The 21839-nt window shown below is 40.1% G+C and overlaps 1 protein-coding gene across 2 annotated transcripts in view; it reads right to left on the bottom strand.

Annotated features, from left to right (window-relative positions):
• Nucleotides 1-9209: 9209 nt before the first annotated feature.
• The window catches only part of PCSK5 (proprotein convertase subtilisin/kexin type 5), a 419139-nt gene continuing 406509 nt past the window's right edge, over nucleotides 9210-21839 (bottom strand). For both annotated transcript variants that reach the window (XM_045840308.1, XM_045840309.1), the window contains 3 exons: nucleotides 18116-18216; nucleotides 16204-16390; nucleotides 9210-11838 (listed from right to left, as the gene is read on the bottom strand). In XM_045840308.1, the coding sequence (XP_045696264.1) occupies nucleotides 11432-11838; nucleotides 16204-16390; nucleotides 18116-18216 (695 nt within the window). In that variant the 3' untranslated portion in view covers nucleotides 9210-11431. The remainder of the gene's footprint in view (nucleotides 11839-16203; nucleotides 16391-18115; nucleotides 18217-21839) is intronic.

The raw sequence follows: 21839 nt of genomic DNA, 5'->3' as shown, positions 1-21839 counted from the left end.
TTCTTCTGGCCAAAGTTAACATTGTAACTTGCTGCCATCTTGAAAAGACACAGCAAGTTTTTCCCTACATTATACAGGGTGGGGCAGAAGTACATTTACAGTTGTTAGTATGGAAAATAATACAATCCTTAATAAACAATAATATCAGAATAAACTCTGTGTTTCTTGGACTCACAACTGCAAATTTACTTTGTCCTCACCCTATGTGCAGAGTCCAGTTTTATTCATTCGTTGGTGATGATTTCTATGAGCAAATAAGCACTTCACAAATTGTTATGGGACAAGGGACACTGTGCTATATGCTAGGGGTACAAAGTGGAATAAGATGATGTCCCTGATGTTGAGGGACAGACTCCCAGAGAAATTCCGATTTATTTGACTTCATTTCCATCACCCTCATGTGGTTCCTGGTATGTAGATCTCCAGGAAACAATTGCTGAATGCATTTCCACCGAAGGAACCAGGCTCTCCTTACCTCACCCAGACGCAGTCTCGAAGGGAGCATGATGTCCCTGCCCTTTTCCTGGTACCTTGATGTGGAGGAAAGAACAGCATAGCAGACTTTCCTGCAAATGCCAAAGGTCTCTAAAAGTCTCCATTTGAGGAAAGACGAGTTTGTTCTTGTAAACATCCTCTGGTTTCCACCTTATCATGTGTATTGAAAAAAATTTTCAGGAAAAGAATGAGAAAGAAACCATGGCTCCAAATAAAGGAGAAGAGCCTTGCAGATTTCTTCTGTCGTGGCAGCTCAGAGCAGCTGGCAAGCTAGCAGGAAAAAAAGAACAGGAGACACAGCGTGGCCTCCTCGCCCATTTCCCACGTTCTCCGTTCTTCTGCTACGCGGACAGAGCTCTGACGTCACAAGCTGAGAAGGTCAGGCTGGGTGAGTACCGCCGGCCCTTCCTCCTGTCTGCTCCTACGCGTTAGAGTGTGGCAAAGACTTCTACAAATCAACAAAAGGTAGTTTGTTTTTGGTTTTTGTTTTTAGCCCAGAGACAATAGAAACCAGGAAAACTTGAAGAAAATAAAAAGACTGATTTAGGACAACGTAAAGGCCTCCCTGCCTATTGCCCTGGACGGAGTGTTTAGAGCTGCACACAGATGAGGCCCAACGTCAGAGTGTGTTTGTGTGTATTCATTTATTTGTTTGCTTTGAATTTTATAAGTTTATTTGAGCCAAACTGATGACAGTTCTGGGAGGCAGGATCTCAAATGCTCTCATGTGTGTCTTTTTAAAAGGGCTAACAGAAGTTTACACGTAGTTGTTCCGCACCTTACAAGCTTACAATACACAAGGCACAGCTATGTACATTATCTCAAGTGACTTGGCCAGTGTCACACAGAGCTAAGATGGAAAGGAAGATGTTTGCATTTGAAGACCAGCTCTCTTTGAATTAACCCTTTATATCTTGAAAAGAAATTCTTCCTCTTTCATATCAAGCCATCTTCCTCAGTATTTTCCTTCTGTCTAAAAAGCATTTGATTTATAGATCTTAAAATGCTCTTCATCCCTTTTTCCCAAAGCAGCCACTTTTGGTATCTAAATTTTTTACCACCCCCCCCACCTTGCAGGTAGATGTAGATGCAGTAGCTGATGCATTTTGCAAGCCTCCTGGTGCTCTGAATATATTATAGTCAAGGTCAGCTTCACGGGTGTGCCCTTTGGGCAGTTGCAGAGGTCCTGATGTTTTGGAAGGGTCTCATATTTAGTTCAATGCTCTGCTTCTGCCATCTTCAAAGTCTCAATAATTTTTACATTGAGCACCACAAATCATGTAGCCACCTCTGACTGACCCGACTGGTTTTCTGAGAAACCACATCCCAATGGCTGGTCTGAGAATATTGTTTGATATCTCCCAGTGTCTACAGTGTAAGTGACATGCTGCCTAGAATGGATTACAGGTAGACAGGGAAATAATAACATTGTTGTATCTTATTACAGTTTACAACGGATATTTATATGCATTATCTCTTTTAATCCTCACAAGTGTCAAGAGTCAAGCCTATTTAAGGCCATTAGAAATTCATCTACAGAGGATGAAACTGATTTGACAGACAAACATGTCTTTAAAAGTGAAAAGTCAACAGAAACACAGGGCAGAGAAATTATGCAGATGTTATACAGCTGTGCTGCAAAGGAAGTTACAAAGGCAATAAAGGACTCAGCATGGAGTATGTCCAAAGGGATCATGGGAGAGAAAAACAGAGAGAGAGACAGAGAGAGAGAGGGTGGGAGAGATAGAGAGAGAAAGTGCTCTCAGCACATCCTTGGCACATCAGGCACAAAGATCATTCATGATCCCTCATAGTCCAGGAATAAGAAGTCAGCTGAAAATGCATTTGTCAAGGATTTTATCGGCCTAGTCACTTCTTGATTAGCAATTTGATTTGGCATTTGCCCTTTGGTTCAGGAACAGATCAACACTGAAAACACTGCTCAAGCCACCTTTATAAATTTGCTATCCAAAGGACAGGAATTTGGAACTCAGATCAAATATTACCTTTCAATAATCCCACAGAACTCAGATTGTGGGTTTTTACTTGCTTCCACCTGATTGCTTTTTTTTTATTGTATTGATTTGAGAGAGAGAGAGAGAGAGAGATCAATTTGTTGTTCCACTTATTTATATGTTCATTGGTTGATTCTTGCATGTTCCCTGATGGGGACTGAACCCACAACCTTGGCATATTGGGATGATGCTCTAACCAACTGAGCTATCTGGTCAGGGCTCCACCTAATTGTCTTGACTGTCAGATCTCCTACCCCTACCTGCCCCATTTGCACAGCTCCGGTTCCAATGTAGCATCTGAAGCTCAGGCCATTAGGGGTGCAGCACCTGTGGGCTGGCTGGATTTGGGTGGAGGAGCATGATGAGCTATAGCTTTGTCCTTCAGATGCCGTCACTAGTTTTTGCTCCAGAGTTCAGACAGGCCTGCTGCCCAACTCTATTCTCATGCCTCCTTTATTTTTTTACTTATTTTTTAAAAAGATTTTATTTACTTATTTTTAGAGAGAAGAGAAGGGAGGGAGGAAGAGAGGGAGAGAAATAGTAGTGTGTGGTTGCCTCTTACGTCCCCCCCACCAGGGATCTGGTCCACAACCCAAGTATATGCCCTGACTGGGAATTGAACTAGTGACCCTTTGGTTTGCAGGCCAGCACTCAATCCACTGATCCACACCAGCCAAGGCTCATGCCACTTTCAAGTCCTGTATTGAATGGATTTTCCTACATGGATTCAAAGTAAAAGTGACCTAGAAGAAAACTGGATTGCCGTCCTTCTTCCTTTTCCAGTGTTCTCAGCACACTCCTAAGATCACCTATGGCTTTGTAGCCAAACTCTTAACATTTGAGTTTTTCAAGACTTGGAGAGAAAAAAGGGATTTTCTGTAGAAGCCTAAATTCTCTTGGACAATCAAGGTGTAAATAGGATTTCTATTAAGAAACTCTTCTGCTCTGGTTGGTGCAGTGGCTCAGTGGGCTGGGTGTCATCCTGTAGACTGATAGGTCGCTGGTTTGATTCCCGGTCTGGGCACATGTCTGGATTGCAGGCTAGGTCCCTGGTCAGGGGCGTGTGAGAGGCAGCCAATTGATGTTTCTCTCTTACGTTGATGTTCGTCTCCCTCTCTTTCTCCCTCTCTTTTCCTCTCTCTAAAAAAATAAATAAAATCTTAAAAAAAATAAAAAAGAAAGAAACTGTTCTACTGGGGTGGAACTATGGTTGCTTTTTAGACAACACATGTCATTAAAGGTCAAGCATTTGGCCAACGTGTTTATTGAATGTATGGCTCTTTAACCAAAACTTCTATCACTTCAGTGAAGATCAAATTTAATTTTCTCCAGGTTTTGGAACAAATCACTGTTTGGGTTTCTGAAAGAACAATCTCCTATTTCTCTGTCTTCTGAGAAACCATGTAAGAAAATCCAGTTAATGATCTGGTTACTTAAAACCACTCTGTTGGAGTGTTATTTGCTTTGCCAAGAAGAAGAAAGCCTTGTGAGCAAGCACTGAGGGTGTGTCTTTGGTTCCAGATTAAGTGTACAGAGCAAGTTGTGTACGTTTTTCCCCCTCACATAATCTTACTTCACAAATCCCTTCAAAATAGTAGGCTTATGGGAGGGAGACTATTAAGCTGCTTTCACTGCTAGTAAATTCCATTCCAGGAATCTTTAATCTCCTAACTTCTGGTATTTCTGTGACTCAAACCACCTTTATATACAAATGAATACAGCAATGGTGAATCCAATCAGCATGCCCCCATCCAGATAAAAAAATAAAACAACCTCATACTAGGAATAGTTTATGAATGGACAGAATACAATATGAGATGTATTGTTGGAACTGAAATAAAGACAAAGTTCGTCAAGCTGATCTTAAGCCAAAATTATTATTTTTTCTTTAATTTTATTTATTTATTTTTAAAGAGAGCAGAAAGGAGGGAGAAAGAGATGGAGAGAAAAATTGATCAGTTGCCTCTCCTGTGTACCCTGACCTGGGGACCAAACCCACAATCCAGACATGTGGCCTGACTGGGGATTGAACTGGTGACGTTTCTCCTTGAGGAATGACACCTAACCAACTGAGCCACACTGGTCAGAGCCGAGCCAATGTCTTTTGACATATGTAGAAGTTTCCCACTTTTCAGGCTTACCAGTGCTTTGAGAACAAGCACACAAGAAAGAAATAATATAGGACGAGACGCTACTTATCTGCTTGCTGTGTTTATCTGGCCTCTAATAACCTATCACATGTAGTAGAAATTGACCTGTGATTTCAAGTTCAGGTGAAAAGTGCTTGCCACTTTACAGGCCACAGGCAAGTCGAGACAGAGACTTGCTGCTCACTCTTGCCGCGCTCTGCACACCCTTTTATTCTTCCAAACACTTCCCTCAGCTTTTCTCCCAAAATATCGCAGATTGCAACAAACTGTTTTTCCCAACAGTCTCTGCATTCCAATGGCTTTATTGTTTCCCTTTTCCCTGAATTATTGTTTTGCTTGGATTCTCCTTCATTTTGTGGTTACTTGTACACATGTCTTGTTTTCAATATTGAGCTCTTTGGGGATAGATGATGTTGTTTGTCTTTGCTTCCTACAGTTTAGCTTGCATAATTCACATAGGTGTTTAACTTCAGAAGTACACTTGAAATGGTAGTGCTTATTTTATTTCTTGCTTATTTTTATATGTAACTAATATAGCATATTTTGTATAATCTTTATAAACTTACTTGTAAAGTGTTGTGAAGTAGTTTTAAATTATAAACAAAAATGAACTTTTGATTGTGAACACTTTGGTTCTGCTTATATTTTCCAGCAAGGAATTAGATAATTGAAACAGAACGCACATTGAAAAGACTTGATGCATTTTGCTAAATCGATTTCTAAAAGAGTTTTGTAGACTATGGTAGGCAGAATCCTAAAACGGCCCCTCACAGTTTCTCCCTCTAACCCTAGGACCCTGACCATGAAAAGGTATCCTGTCTACAGTTATGTTGCATCACAGCCAAAGGGAGATTTGGGCCTAATCTAATGGCATGAGTCCTTTCTTATAAAAGCAGACTTTTCTCCAGCTGGTAGCAAGAGGACAAGTCGGGAAGATTCTGAGCATGAAAAGGATTCAGTGTTACAAATGTCAGCTTGAAAGGAAGAAGGAGGGACATTCACAAGACCAGAGTGTGGCTTCTCAGATCTGAGGGTGACCCCTGACCCACAGCCAGGAAAGAAGGCAGGGATCTCATTCTAATAGCCATAAGAAACCGAATTCTGCCAGCAACCTGAGTCCTTGGAAAAAATTATTCCTCAGAGTTCCCGGTTAAGAGCCAGCCTGGCTGACACCTTGATTTTGACCCTAGGGGACCCTAAGCAGAGGACCCAGTCAAGCCCACCTGGACTTTTGACCTATGAAACTGTGAGCTAATAAGTGGATGCTATTTTAAGCTGTTAAATGTGTGGTCGGTTGTTATGTAGTAATAGAAAATGAATGCTCTGGCTTACTCTATAGCAAGTATGTAATACATGAAATTGTCCATGTCACTAGAGGCAGCAGTGAATAATGCTCCAGAATTAATTGCATGCTATATTAAAAGCCTTTGCTAAGGCAGTATTGATTAAATTTGTTTTTCTTTGATTGCTGATGGGAATGAGCAAAAAAAAAATTGTGGCCTTCTGATAGCATTGGAGAAGGGAACTAATAAAAAAAAAGACAGGAAATTCTTGGTGAGAGACATGATATTGAGAGAAAAAAACAATTACAGAAGAAGAGATTGTGTGTAAAAAGAATGGTGTGTTGAATCTGGTTTGTCCCAGCTTATGAAAGCCGATGTTAATTTTTTAGAAAATTTTTAAGTTAGTTGTTAGACACAGCTATTATTAAAATTTAAGTTATAAAGTGAAAAAAAACTATATTAAAAACTCAGGTGACAAATATCCCCAAATCATCACATTATTTTACATTTTATTATTAGCTAAGCTATTGAGGTTATTTATATTGAATGCATCTGTACGGTAGAAAAACTGTATAATGGTTCACTTTACATTTCTTTCCATCTCCACATTAAGTGACATTGCAGCTGAAGCTTGACATTGGCAATGATGGGAGTATTTATACAATGGAAGCTGTCAAATGCCTTTTGTGAGCCAATGAGATAATACAGAAGTTTTAGAGACTTGGATCAGAGGTAGGGCTTTTTCCCTATTGGACGTGAACCCAAGAAGAGGTGAAGTTTGGCACGCTGGCAGCCATTCTGCCAATATAAGGAGTGACCTCTGGTGAGAATGGAGCCAACATAAGATAGATGCAAGAGACAGCGATAAACCAATCCCAGTGCCGTGGTGTGAACCCTATTTCCAGCAGCACCTGATCCCACTTCTAGCCCTAGACTTTTTGACTAAGTGAGCCAATAAATTCCTTTTGCATTTAAGCTAGTTTAGATTGAGTTTTCTATCATTTATAACTAAAAATAGCCAAAAGGATACAAAAGAATTTGCATCAGGTTCGGAATCACTCCTAGCCACCAGAAAGTCTTGACTGATAAGAATAACTTTGAGCGATGGTAATCTTCCTGACCTCAGTCTTGTTCTGTTCCTATAATTCTGTGTTTGGCAAACACGTATTTACTTTATTTAAGGGTTTAATAAGCCATATATATATATTATATATATATATATATATATAATATATATATATAATTTTCCTTGCAGGCTGAGATCACAATGAATTAAACACTTACAGTGAGAGGCATTCTTCTCAGACTCTCTAACAGCTCCCCAGGCCTCCCCTCCTCTTCTGTGATATTGAAAAGCTTTTATTTTGGGTAGCAAAGCCCCAGAAGATGAATCATGATTTCCTAACCCTCTCACAGTCATTTCCTGACCCTTTACCAGATAGAGTTGACCCTTGAATAACTTGGGAGAAAGGGGTACAAAGTCCCTCAAACTTGAAAATCTGCATTTAACTTTTAATTCTACAGTAGGCCCTGCACATCTGAGATTAGCTTAACCCATCCATGTGAAACTCAGATACAAAGAGCCAAGTGTATTTACTGGAAAAAAAAAAAGATCCACGTATAAGTGGATCCATGATCCTAGAACCTGTGCTGTTTAAGGGTCAACTGTACTGCTCTCAAGTGTAGGCATGTATGCTTGTGTCTTGTTTTTTAACAAAAAAGTTTAAAAAGTAAAAAGAAAATAGAAAAGCCTATAGAATAAGGATATAAAGAAAAAATATTTTTGGACAGCTATACAATGTGTGTTTTAAGCTGTGTTATTACAAAAGAGTTGAAAAGTTAAAAAATTAAAAGTTTATAAAGTAAATAAGTTGTGGGAGGCTAAAGTTAATTTGTTATTGAAGAAAAATACCTTTTTTTTTTCAAATGCAGTGTAGTGTAAGTGCACAGTGTTTGTAAAGCCTGCAGTAGCATACAGTTGCATCCTAGGTCTTCACGTTCACTCACCACTCACTCACTGACTCACCCAGAGCAGCCTCCTGCTCTGCAAGCTCCCTTCCTGGTAAGTACCCGAGACAGGTGTACCACTGGATTTTTACTGTAACTTTTATATGTTTAGATACACAAATACTATTGCTGTAATTATCTACAGTATCTAGTACAGTAATATGCTGTACAAAGTTATAGCCTAGGAGGAATAAGCTATATCATACAGCCTAGGTGTGTAGTAGGCTGTACTGTCTAGGTTTGTGTAAGGGCATTCTACAATAGTTACACAATTAAATGGCCTAAGACACATTTCTCAGAAAGTATCTCCTTTATTAAGTGATGCTTAATTGTACTAGTGCATACAAAGTGCTCAGATATAGTCTGTTAATAAATCCCTATAGAATTATCTGGTCTTGATTTAATTTTATTTCCAATTTTAAAATTAATTTGTATGAACTGGAACACTTTTTGCCCAGCCTTTTGATGTATTTCCAGTCTACAAGGATGCTCTTAATATTTCCAAGTTATTTGCAAACAGAAAACCAAAAAGTGACTATGTTTTCCAAGCACGTATTTACCTATTTAGACATTTGCTAGGCCAGTATTCAACGGAAGTCTGAGAGTAATGTGACATGACTAAAAACAAAGAAGAAAAGATGTCACATTGAACCAATACACAGCGTGAACCTTCTTTGCAGGCTCACATAGAGCAACAACATAATTTTTCTTGATATTTAAGGTCATCTTGACCTAGTTTAATCCTTAACTGTGTATCATAAATACCTATTTTTGGAAAATGATTTCCAGGCTACACAAAGAAATGTCAAACTCAATCTATCAGAGCTTTAGAATTATCAGGAGAGATGAAAAACACAGTATAAACAAAATTACTTCTTTTTACAGGCTACCTTTGTAATCACATAGCAAGAGATGAGAAATTCTTCCATTGATATAGTGGCTATCTTACATGTATTTTTATTTATTTCCAAGAATTACAAGGGGAACTAACAGAGCTTAAAAATATTTTAAAGAAATGCTTTTAAATGACCAAAAATCTTGACAGCATATTGTATCTGTGTGTGATACACATGGTCACTTACATTTTTTAAAAAATTAGGTCAGCAAATCACAGTCTAGTCTAATGGCCAATTCCAGCCCATCATCAGTTTTCGTACTTCCATAAGTTATGAATGGTTTTTATATTTTCAAGTGATTAGAGAAAAAAATCAAAAGAAGAATGATGTTTTATGATATGTAAAAATAATGTTAAATCCAAATTTTAGTGTCCACAAATAAAGTTTTATTGGAACACATCCCACCCATTTGTCACAGATGGCTTCATTCATGCCACAGTGGCTAAGTTGAGTAGTTGTGCAAAGCCTAAAGTATCTACTGGCTGGCCCTTTCCAGAGAAAGTTGGCCAACCTTTATGAACCTTCCCCTAAGGAAACACTGAGGCCCTGGCTGGTGTGGCTCAGTTGGTTAGAGCATCATCCCATAACTGGAAGGTTGTGGGTTCGATTCCCAGTCAGGGTACATGCCTAGATTGTGGGTTCAATCCCTGGCCCAGGCACAGGGGCATGTGATTTGCCCCCCTCTGCCCCCACCAGCTCCTGACACAGATGATACCTGGTCTGGCACTGATCTCCAGCAGTCTGGGCATGTATGGGTGTGTCATTCCAACCACATGATGTTTCTCTCTCTCCCTTCCTCTCTCTTTAAAAGCAATGAAAAAACATGTTCTTGGGTGAGGATTAAAAAAAATTAAATGAAAAATGAAACACCGAAGCCTTTCATAAACCGAAGACTTCCTCTCACAGAGATTTTTTGAGTCAGTGACACATTGTGTTTAAAAAAAGAAAAAAAAAATGCACAAGTTTAGTAAAGATAATACAGTTACCATATCACAAAATAAAATATTAGACATGCCTTTATTAGGTTTAGAATGTTACTTTTCCCACTTTATGCCAGTGTAGCATAATTATTAAGAACATGTACTATAGGGTTATTCTTTTTCCTTGAATCTTGATTAGCTTTCTGTGACCTTAACCTCTCATAAGCCTTGGGTTTCCTGTAAAAACAGAGTGATAATGGTACCAACCTCATGAAGTTATGGTGGTATTAAGTAGGGTGATCTCTTTTGAAAGGTATTATTAACTCAGTACCTAGCACATAGTAGGTGTGCATTAAATGTTTTTATAATTATCATCATCATCTGAAAATGTCACTTTCTAGCCAGAAGTGGTTGTCTGCTCCTGGTACTACCTATAACTTGTGTTTTTACAAGGATATCCATAAAACCCTACTTAGGCAATTTCACAAAGCAGGGTCCCTCTCTCTGTATTATCTGCAGAAAAACTGTCCCAGGTGCATGAATTCAAGCATGTACTTGTCAGGAACATGGAAAAAGGGAGGCTTAGAATATCTAGAAATGAAAATCACAGGGACAAAAAGTGTTGGAAGGCTAGGCAGCAGCGGGATTAGGTTCACGAGTAGAAAGTTGTGGATTTATCCAGGTGAGACTCCATTCCAGCTTTTTCTATGGGGAGTCCACAGTTCTGGGACAGGCTATTCATGAAAGCTGTCTGATTTAGTAGCTAAAGTCTTTTTTAGAGTTTTGTTCATTTTATCCATTTTAAGTTACCAAGGCCATCTTGTTTTTATTACTTGATGTCTTAGCTGATGTTTCCAACCAGATAAGCTCTTAGAAAATCTTGAGGGTGTAATGCTGCAATTCTTGGAAAGTTAGCGATTTCCTTCCTATGGGGTTTGCTGCTACTTTTCCCCTGAGCTTCCTTAGGAGCATGATGACGCTGGATTGATGCAGACAAATCAGAGTCCGGCAAACACATGATTCCTCAGCTGTGGTGCTACCTCCTTTTTCTTTCCTTGTCTCTAAACAGATTGTGACTGCCTCAGCGGAGGTGGTCTCTTTTGCTCACCAGGGGCGATCTGGGGTCAACTGTTAAATGGTTGAGGAGGAGAACCTTCTTTAGCTGCCTGTAGAGGACAAATCTCTGCCTGAAGAGAGCTATCAGGGGAGAAAAATCCCCCAAGACAAACAACTCGCCCATCTCCTCATCCCCCTCAATCATTTACAGAAATACCAGAATTCCAGAAGGCAGTAGATATCTCACACTGCAGCCATGAAACAGATTTTCTGTAGGCCTGCTTCCTTTTTGGAAAAACAAATGACATAAAACAGTTTGTACAAATCTTATTTTACTTCCTGTGTTTTGTATTTTGACATATTGTTTTTAGGAAAATTCCTCCATATTTTATCCTTGTTCCTCAATTATGGTTGAACAATTCTGGTGTATTGGGTTTAGTCACTTAAAGGAAGGGCAAAACACTTCAACATTTTTATATAATGTAGTTGGAATCACGGTGAAGAAGCAAATACAAACACCCACACGACATCCTAGTGTGTGAGGATAAAACCCAAAACTGTAAGGCTCACACTCATGCCTGTGAGGGGAGGGGGGTGGGGTGGCCTCTGTTACTGGTAGGAGTAGCTCTCATCATCGTATTCCAGCTCATCTTCATCATCATCATCTAGCAGCCCATACTTAAATTTCCGGTAGACAGTGCCATCTTGGCCCATGTAGACTATGTCATCATCGTCATCCTCATCGTAGTCTCGGTCCCTGTACTCAATCACTTCGTCCTCTTCAAAGCTGGTGCTCTCGCGATAGTTGCTCTTATAGGAGGAGTAAGACTTGCTCGGGTCAGCCAGCTTTTCATAGCCTGACTTCTCTGCTGGCTGTGCTCGGCCCCGTGATTTCCTCCAGACGATCACAGCTACCCCAAGGAGAAGCACCAGCATAATTAAGGAGCTGATGAGCAAGGCCGTCTTGGAATGCTCAGGAGCAGACTCAATCTCCCTTGCTGGAAGGATGCACTCATCTGTTGGAAGATGACACCAAAGGCAGAGGGGAGAGAGAAAAGATGAGAGAGAAAGGATGAAATGGGAAAAATTAGTTTCTGAGGTTAAGAACTTCACATTCATCTTTTACATCTAAAGTGGTAGAATCACTCTCTGATTTTCTTAATAGGCACACCACACCACTCTGCAGAACTGGTTGAGTACTGCATGAGGGTCCCAGTCTGTGTCAGATGATGCCATCAAACCCTTCTGGAATGAAGGTCAGTTTGAGATCCAAAGGGAGCCCCCTGCATCCCCATACCTCATGGGTCATCTGCTAAGTATCCAACTTTAACAATCAATTCTTCTATTTCTCTCCTGAGAAAAATATTCCATCTTGGGCCATGATTCACTAAATGCCAAATAACTAACTTTGGCTTTTGCTAAGACTTGAGACCCTTGCCCAGCTACTCTTAAACCTGGTCCAACATGATTGTGCCACCAATCAAAGACAGAAGATTATTTATAACATCATTGACTCATTTCTGTGTGGTACCTTAGATTTCCTTAAGTCACCACGGTGCTTGACAGTTGAGAAACTGAGGCCCATTAAGAAGAAGTGAATTTTCACATTGTCAGAGGTAAGAGCTTGTTTGTGAAACAATCAGAATTCAAACTCGGGGATCCTAACTTCATGACATAGTCTGGAGATGTTAGAATAAAACACTTTGACAACTGTTTTTGACTTTTTGGTATTCTGTGGTCTTATTCTAGTGGGCAGGGGAGAAAAGTACCACCTTTGCAATTCTATCATCGTTAAGATTGCTGATGTTGAGAGCTCTGGCTGTCACTCATCAGCCTCTGTTTTGATGCCTTAATTGAGAACATGGACTAAAAAAACTCACAGAAGGAAAGATTAAGCCATAACTTCAGCGTTGAGTTCATTTTTCTTACTTTTCACCCATTTATTCAAGTGGTATGACTTGAATAAGCTTCTTAACTTCTTTTTTAACACACCCAGTGGGATTGCAAAAGAAAGTATAAGAGAACTAGAGAAAAAACCGAGCAGGCCACGTTGGATGTACAAACTGAAATACACAGTCTTTCATAAATGCTTTTCGAGCCATCTGAGTCTTCCTCCAGGATTATATTATGAGAGATTCTAGGTACATTGTGCATACTAACTTAATGATGTAGTACTGCTGCCAACTATTTTAAAGGCAATTATTTTTGCTTATTAGATATTGGCTAATTACATCTGATTCATCACCACTATATCTTCCTCTTTTCGTTAGTGATAAACAAGTTTTTTATTTTATTGCAACTTTCATTCTCATGGGATTTTGCCCATTAAGCTAGTTTCTTTTCTAAAGTAACAGCACTATCATTATGGCTTTCATTAGCAATACAGCACAGAATTTTTCCCTGGAGGAAATATTAAAGCACCAGAGGGATGGATAAGCAATTGATGTGTGGTACTTGGAGATAAATACTGCCTGAGGCAGAAGAATCAATAAAAGACCTTTCGAGGTTGGTTCAATTACTAGGGCGCCATATGCAATCACGTCTTACTGCCTTACAGTCTTGGGTCTGCAGAGTTAGGGGCGGCCTCTGTGATCTGGCCTCAGTAAAGAACGAGTAGGTAATCAAGAGTGTTTAGACTTTTGCAGAGTTGCCCCAGGTGGATCTTTGAGAGCCACAGAAGGCCCAGAAAAACTGACTAACTAGTTTTTAATAAGAACAGTCTTACAGAAAATCTGTAGCCAACATGCACACATTTCTGGTTTCATTTAAAGCCATCAGTGTAATTAGGGTTATTATTCTTAGCTGACATAGCATGAGTGTTAGGCAGTCAGACCCTGAAGGTGGATGTACATGAGGAGCTGGGGAAATCAGCTGTTTGTGGGGGTGGGAAAGCTGAAAGGAGTAAATCCTTAGTTTTTGGAAAGATGCTTTTTTAGAATTTAATTGAAAAAGCTAATTAGAAAAATAAAGTAGAAATGGCTGGTAGCAGTTATGGATTGGGGATCTACTTCTTTTATAAATGTATATGCTTCCATAAATATGATGTGTGTTTTTTGTCCGTGATATAGGACAAAATACAGGCCATGATACATCTGAACCACAAGGAAATGATCTACTTCTGGACTAGAGAATTTATTTTAAGAATTTATTTTTAGACATGGCTTGTCTCCTCACACAACCACATCAAAATTACATATAAAATATAGAACAACCATCACTCAGAACTTACAGAAATCGAGTTGAATGGAAGTCTGACAACTACAGGATTAAACAAATCACATCCATCCAGACTGGTAAGTGGGGCGCAGATGCAGAAAAGGCTCGTCCCACATCCACGTGTGGTGGATAAAAATCTGGAGGGATATCTTGGGAGTGAGGAGTCCCAGCCCCAGACCAGACCCCCCAGCCCAGGGTCCCAGTGCCAGGCAGATAAGTTCCTACAACTTCTAGCTGCAAAAACCAGTGGGGGTTGTGTCAGTGGAAGAAGCTTCTAGATTCCCAAGCAGTTCTTCTTTTTTTTTTTTTTAAGATTTTATTTACTTATTTTTAGAGAGGGAAGGTAGGGAGAGAGAGAGAGAGAGAAACATCAATGTGCGGTTGCTGGGGGCCGTGGCCTGCAACCCAGTCACGTGCCCTGACTGGGAATTGAACCTGCGATACTTTGGTTCGCAGCCCGAGCTCAATCCACTGAGCTACGCCAGCCAGGGTTTCAAGCAGTTCCTCTTAAAGAAGCCACACACAAACTTACTCAGACTCACCCCCTCTGATCTCCAGCACTGGGGTAGCAGCTTAAAAGGCACCAGTGGCATATAGGGAGGAACTGAAGTGTCTGACATCAAGGTGAGCAGAGGCCATTGTCCCTTTTCTAAACCCTTCCCCCACAGAGCCAGAAGGCTGGTGCCATATCTGAGACCCTGTCAACCTGGCTAAAACTGTTTGCCCTGCGCTGGAGATCTCCAGAGACTCTGACCCACCCAATTTATGGGCCCACCCAAGCTGCTTTTCCATATGAATGGCTGGTCTTGGCTTCCCAAGTGGTGAAGCCAAGTGGTTTCACAAAGTGGTGGCTTCACAACTTCTTAAATCCTCTCAAACAAGCAACAGACAGACTCAGTGAGCCCCCAGCCCTCATACCTTTTGCTAAGTGGCCCCAGGCATGGCACTAGAAGTAGCTACCCTAGATTCACAGCTTGGCCTGCCTGGGAATCTCCAAGCCCAACACAAGTAGCAGCCATCTCAGACTGCTTTATAGCTCAGGCACGGTGGACCCAGGCAAAACACAGGTGGGGGCTGACCTTGGCCTGCACACACAGTGGACAGCTACAGATAACATCAGAGCACCACTGCCCTGCCCCTGCACAGCTGATCCTCCACAGAGGATCAGAGAGAGAATTATGCATATGGAGAACATTTAGATGGTTGCCAGATGTGAGGGGTTTTAAGGAAATAGGTGAAGAGGTAAGGGACTAAGAAATACAAACAGGTAGTTATAGAATAGCCACAGGGATGTAAAGTACAGTGTAGGAAATGGAGCAGCCAAAGAACTTACACGCATGATCCATGAACAATGGTGTGGGGATTGCATGAAGGAGTGGGGATGCTGGCTGGAGGGGGAAAAGGGGGAAAAATTGGGACAACTGTAATAGCATAATCAATAAAATATAATTAAAAACAACAAAATTATTTTTTAAGAAGAAATGAGTCCATTTGGAATCTAAGTTTGTGGCCAATGCAGATCAAATACCCATATGGATAAAGTTGGGGGTGGAAGACATTTAGGGGGCTGGGAACTGGTTAAAAATGTTTGTTGCTTCTTAACCTTCACTGAAATCTCATTTCTAACATGCTTTAGGTCTCTAATGGGAAGGCTACATTCAAGCTGATTTTTGTAGCATGATTCTTCAAGATAACATTGGCATCAGCTTCCTTGGTACTTGATTCTTTTCCTTTTTTTCTCAGAAGTGAAGAATAAAAAGAAAAGATTCGAATAAAAGAAATTTGTAAAGATAAAACTCTAGGCCTACTTGAGCTTTACTGTTGAAGGTAGCACAGTAGTGAAAAAAATGCAGGCTTTGCAGATCTGAGGACCCACATTCTAATTCCAGATGAGCCTCTTAACATTGGTGTGTACTTGGGCATGCTCATCAAACCTTTTGAGCCTCAGATTCCTCATCCGTAAAATGGGATTAATATCTTCTTGTATGAGATGATGGACAGCAAGTTTTAAGTACAGTGGGCAGGTACATAGCAGGCATTCCATAAAAGGGTAGTTATATTGATTCTCCAGAACTTTCTATCCTGGAAGCTGGAAGGAGTTCCAGCTTCCAACAGCAGCCTGAGGACACATCCTGCCTCTGAGGCTGCTCTTCCTCTTCCCTCACCTGTGGTATCCTGGCAGTCACAGCACTCCTGGGCATTACTGGAATCATTGGTGCCACAGCACTGCAGGCAGCGGCTGTCATCCATGAGCAGCAGCAGGTTGGCGGGGCACACAGTACAGTTCTTGGCACCAGGTCCTTTGCATTCTACGCAGCTCTCGTGGCATTTTTCACAGTTAAATTTCTCCCCCTGTCAAGAACAATCAGGAAATTCCTTTTGAGGGAGGAGGGATTTTCAAGACCCTGGAGATCCCACATGGGAGTTCTCTCTTGTCTTCATAAAGAAGGGAGGCATATGGAAGACAAGAGAAAGGTGGTCTGTTCTGGATAAAAGACAGAATTAACTCTCAGCACTTGGATGGATCCATTGCTGGTCCTCTCCCTCTGAGATCCACTGGTAACATAGTGGGAGAACGGGCCTCAAGAACAGCTCAGGTTACAAACTGATAGCTCATGCTGTTCCTGGTCAAGGACAAGTTTTGTCTGGCCCATTTTATATTGACCTTCACAGACCAAAATTATTTTCATTCATTGCCCACATTTCAAATTTGGCATGTTCCACACATAAACTTATCATTCCCACATGGCAGTGTCACTTTTGTATCTGATGCTCTCCTACTTGATATACCCAGAGGCATCCAACCTTTTGGTATCTCTGGGCCACACTTGAAGAAGAGTTGTCTTGGGCCACACATTAAATATACAAACACTAATAAAAACTGATGAACAAAAAAAAGGTTTTAAGTAAATGTACAAGTTTGTGTTGGGCTGCATTCATAGCCATCCTGGGCTGTGGGTTGGACACCCCTGCCACTTGTTCTGATGTCACCAACACATAGGTGAAACATCAAATTCCACTGTGCATCAGTTTGCACTGGGGTTTTCTCTGACCAAGCACCTTTGACTCATTACCTGCTTGGCCTCTGTCCTAGAATAATATAAGCTGTGACTGTTTAACTAAAGCAGTTCAATCTCAATGGGAAGAGGACTGAGAGATGAGGAGAAAGTGGCCTCCCTCCTGACAAGCTGCTCGTTTACTCATGGTGCTAGAAACGTAGATGGGGAAAGGTAGCTCCTGTTTCACTGCTTCGCTTTGAAAAGATGGTAGGATGGAAAACGAAGGAAAGTACATTGTCTTTCTTGAGTGCCTTGGCCTGTTTTGGGCACTGACAAAGTATTTTCTCAGCTATTATTATCTCATCAAATCCTGGACTAGGAGCCAGAATTCCTGGGTTCAGTCCCGGCTTTGTTGTAACACTTACGACTCCTGTGGTCTTTACCAACTATTTAATCTCTCAGAACTTCAGTTTCACCAAAGTGTAATGAGGGCTAATGTCAGAATGTAAAGAGAGCTCATACGTGAACATGTTGGGTCATCATGTTCATTTCACCATGAGACATTTACTAAATTTCTAGAGTTTCGAAACATAATCAAGAAGTTAGTGGGTTCAGAAATCCATAGTTTCTAGGCAAGCAAATAAAAATATATCTTAATACACTGTGGAGAGGTAGAGGAGATGAAAAATAACATCAACTATGTAGTTCTAACATTATTCAGTGTTTCACAATGGGGTAAGAAAGAAGATATTTCTAATTTCTGACATAATATTCCTATGTAGACCCAAAACTTCTAAGGTCATGAGCAATGAATGTAGAGTTAATTCTGAGGCCCTCATTACTTAGTTTCCCCATTGTTTATCTCATATATTCTGTGTCCCTTTGATTGAAATTAAAGCTATAGGTAAATAGCACCTTTAATCTCTGATGCAACAGTAGATTTTAAAATATTACACCTGTACTACAGAGAGTATAGGAATTTTAGGCCTTTATTTACTTTGCCTAGAATGACATACAGAAAGTAGCTCACTTCCCCCTGTGGAAGGGCAGAAGGCACACCACACACAGCACTCAGTACCTCTCCCACTCTGTATTGCCCCACCAGACAGTCCGAGACACAGATTCCTCCCGCTAGGTGGTAACTCCACACACAGGACAAGCACTTCAGTGGTTCTTTTCCTGAAAGAAAAAAATGATTCTAAGTCATGTGACTGACCTTATATTTCTGCCTTTGTCTTGGTTCCAGAACACTTGGGAACAAGGAATATGTCAAGTGAATTGAAGTAGAAGGGTGAATTGATTGAGGATATGAAAGAAGTCTACAAGACACCAAGTGAACACCTAGAAATTATCCATTCAGTTCAATTGATGTAAACTTTCCATTTGGGAATTGAGGATTTGGAGATGACAGATCTTTTATTAAAGCAAGAGGATTTTCAGAGAATGAGAAACCATGTAGAACATTTATAAAACCTTCTACTGTCATTCTGCTTATTTTCAGCTTGCATAGAGGACAAGGATGAATACCAGGTGATTTGGGAGGTCCTAAAACTCAGTAACTCATAATTAGGCAGATCCTAATTGAGGAACAACACCAGACCTGAAACTTAAAATGCTAGGGCTAAAAGAATTTTACAAATATATTTCAGAAAAGGTTTTATTTATTTATTTTTAGAGAGGGGGTAGTGGAGGGTGAAAGAGAGGGAGAGAAACATTGATGTGCGAGAAAAGCCACACCAGCCAGGGCTAGGACTAGAAGAATTTAACAGATCACTTTGTCCAATGGTTCTTAATTATGGGAGTGATAGTGATAGTTTCCTTTGAAATTCTCTTGAAAACAATAAGCTGTCCTCTCAGAAATTTGACGTCCTATTTGTTTATTTTTTAAAAAATAAAACTAAGGCTCAGATATGTGAAATCACTCATTCAAGGTTACATAGGTAATGGTTGAGTCATGATTCAAATTGAGGTTTGTTCACTCACACTCCAGTGCTCTTTCTGTCCTACTATCTACTTTAGCGCAGGAACCACCACGTAGAAGGCCGGAGCTATAGACTCTCTTTCCTATGGAGGTAATTCCCTTTTCCTCACTCAGAGACCCAGAGAATGGCTGACCCAAGCATTTCTTTCCATGCAGCTATCAAAGGATGACTTCTGGAAAGTGTTTGGAGACAAGAGACCTGAGTTCTAGTTTATTCTCTTAGGAAGGCCCTGACATTTTTGCTGAGAACTTTAAAACAAGCATAGAGACACACAGGACATGGAAATGTGCCTGACACTGTGACTTGGAACTTGCATAGGTCTTCCAATCAGAAGCATATTATTGTAAACAGTGGTTAGTTAAACTCGAATTAGAACTGTGAATCCTGTCCTGAAAATTCACTACAGAGTTAACATTTCAAGTCTGATCTGCAAGCTCAATCATTTATAATGTTTCCATGGAAAATGAGTTTTGAGCTATAAACAACATCTTAGAGAATAAACCTTTATTACTCAACTGCTTCTTTGCTTGGGGCTGCCTGTAGTGATATAAATTCAAAGCCATTCTATTTTTATTTTACTTTTAGCTTCATACAGAATTTCCTACATTTCTGGAACATAATTATAGTCTCTGATGAAGGAATTAATCTTCCCCAACTTCCTTCTTTCCTACCCTACATTTTTCTAAAATATAGCTTACATCTCTTACTCCAATTTTAAAATATAGAAGTGTGGGATTTGTTTTGATTTTTGTTTTCTTTATGAAGAGAAATTAAGGGTAGGGAAAATTAAAAATTAAAAGAGGAAAAAATGTTAGGCTGCAAAATGTGTGCCTCAAGGTTGGTTATATTTTTCTGAAGACCAGCAGCATTTTGGCTGAGGTCTAGATCCTGGGCAATCCCGGAAGGTACTACCTGTCACCTTGGGTAACAAATCAGTAACTCCATTTACATCTTTTCCATTGATTTATTGCAAAACCTCCATACTTAGGGCACCCAGACTCTTTTGCAAAAGGCAGTTTGTAAGTTTCCAGAATGTTTTCTATTGTTTTTAAGTTTAACATCCTACATTTATCATTGCTTCTAAGGATCTGCAGGAGCCTTGGGGCCTATAAAGACAGCTCTGGTATTTCCTTAAAATTCAGAGCAGCTCACCATCTGCTCTCCCTTGGACTGACCCCCATAGGATGAATTCACCAATGAATTGATTGAGCAACCTCCTTGGGGGCTGTTCATGGCATTATTCACACAGAGAGAGGGAGCTCAGGAGATTTAGGAGTGTTTGGCTTCTCAGCCTGGATTTTTAGTTCAAAAAATTTTGTAAGAAGGATAAATAAAAAGTAAAATGTGTAAAGGCAAGAAATGAGCTAATTATGGAAGAACCAGTTGTATACATATATACATACATATGAAGCCTTGGTGTGCTGTCCCCCTGGTCCCTCTCCCCTTCAGCTCAGTGTTTTTACACTTGTTTAAATACCCTAATATTATTAGGGAGTCAAATGTGAATAAAATACAATCTAGTTGACAAATTACTTATGTAGGTTGTGAAATTTTCCTCTTATTTTTCATGATAATGTTTTAAGAAAAAAGGAATTCATACTTTTTTCAGTCAGCATATAGCTCAAGAGAAAACCTGTCCCCAAATTTTGTACACTCAAAGCTCATAGTTTACATTAGGGTTCACTCTTGGTGTTGTACATTCTATGAATTTGGACAAATGTATAGTGACATGTATCCATTGTTATAGTATCATGCCGTGTTTTCACTGCCTTAAAAATCTTCTGTGCGCAGTCTGTTCATCCTCTTCATCCCGTCCTTGGCAACCACTGATCATTTTACTGTCCCCATAGTTTTGCCTTTTCCAGAATGTCATGTAGTTGGAATCATATGTAGCCTTTTTAGATTGGCTTCTTCCACTTAGTAGGAAGCATTCCAGTTTCCTCTGTAAGCTTTTATGGTTCGCTAGTTTGTATCCATTTAGTACTGAATAGTATAGTCTGATTGTATTGATGAACTTTTGGGATTAGAAAACCATCATCCTTAATCTACCCAGGAAACCTCAAACCCAATTAAAGAAATTTATACTTTTTAGCCCTGGCTGGTGTAGCTCAGTGGATTGAGCGCGGGCTGGGAACCAAAGTGTCCCAGGTTCGATTTCCAGCCAGGGTACATTCCTGGGTTGCAGGCCATACCCCCAGCAACCGCACATTGATGTTTCTCTCTCTCTCTATCTCTATCTACCTCCCTTCCCTCCCTAAAAATAAATAAAATCTTTAAAAAAAAGAAATTTATACTTTTTAAAAACACCATATGTACAACATCACTAATAATTCTCTAATCCCCACAAAAGTCTTAGAAAGCTGGTGTTCTGTTTTGATTGAATGACCTTAATGATGGTTGACTGATCTTGATTAGAAACCAATTTTCCTCTTCTTCTCCCCACTAGCCTACTGCTCTGCACTAGGGGTTGGGATTATAGTTTTCAGATTTAGCAGATGAAAATACAGTATTTTAACTGGAAATCCTAGTTGGCAAAAAAGCCCCACACATTCAGTAATGGTGGTACCAGGGATACCTTCAGCTTTTCAAAAACATAACAGAAAGCCAATATTTACCATGATGTGGCCAATGACAATGCCAACTTTCTACCACTCACTGCACCCCCAATTCAATGTAATCTCTCATTTGTTATCTTACTCTGATTCGAAGTCTTGAGCAGCAATTATATATATGGCTCTGGAATGAACCCCCCCCACACACAAATTAGTAATTACTTAATGCAGTTTGTTTAGAAGGGAAATTATTTCAAAAGTTGGAGTT

The sequence above is a fragment of the Phyllostomus hastatus genome, unplaced genomic scaffold (assembly GCF_019186645.2).
Source record: "Phyllostomus hastatus isolate PE091 unplaced genomic scaffold, TTU_PhHast_1.1 phas_contig_34, whole genome shotgun sequence".
NCBI classification, from domain to species: Eukaryota; Metazoa; Chordata; class Mammalia; order Chiroptera; family Phyllostomidae; genus Phyllostomus; species Phyllostomus hastatus.
Note: the sequence above shows the minus strand (reverse complement) of the source record. Positions and strands in the feature narration are given on the sequence as shown.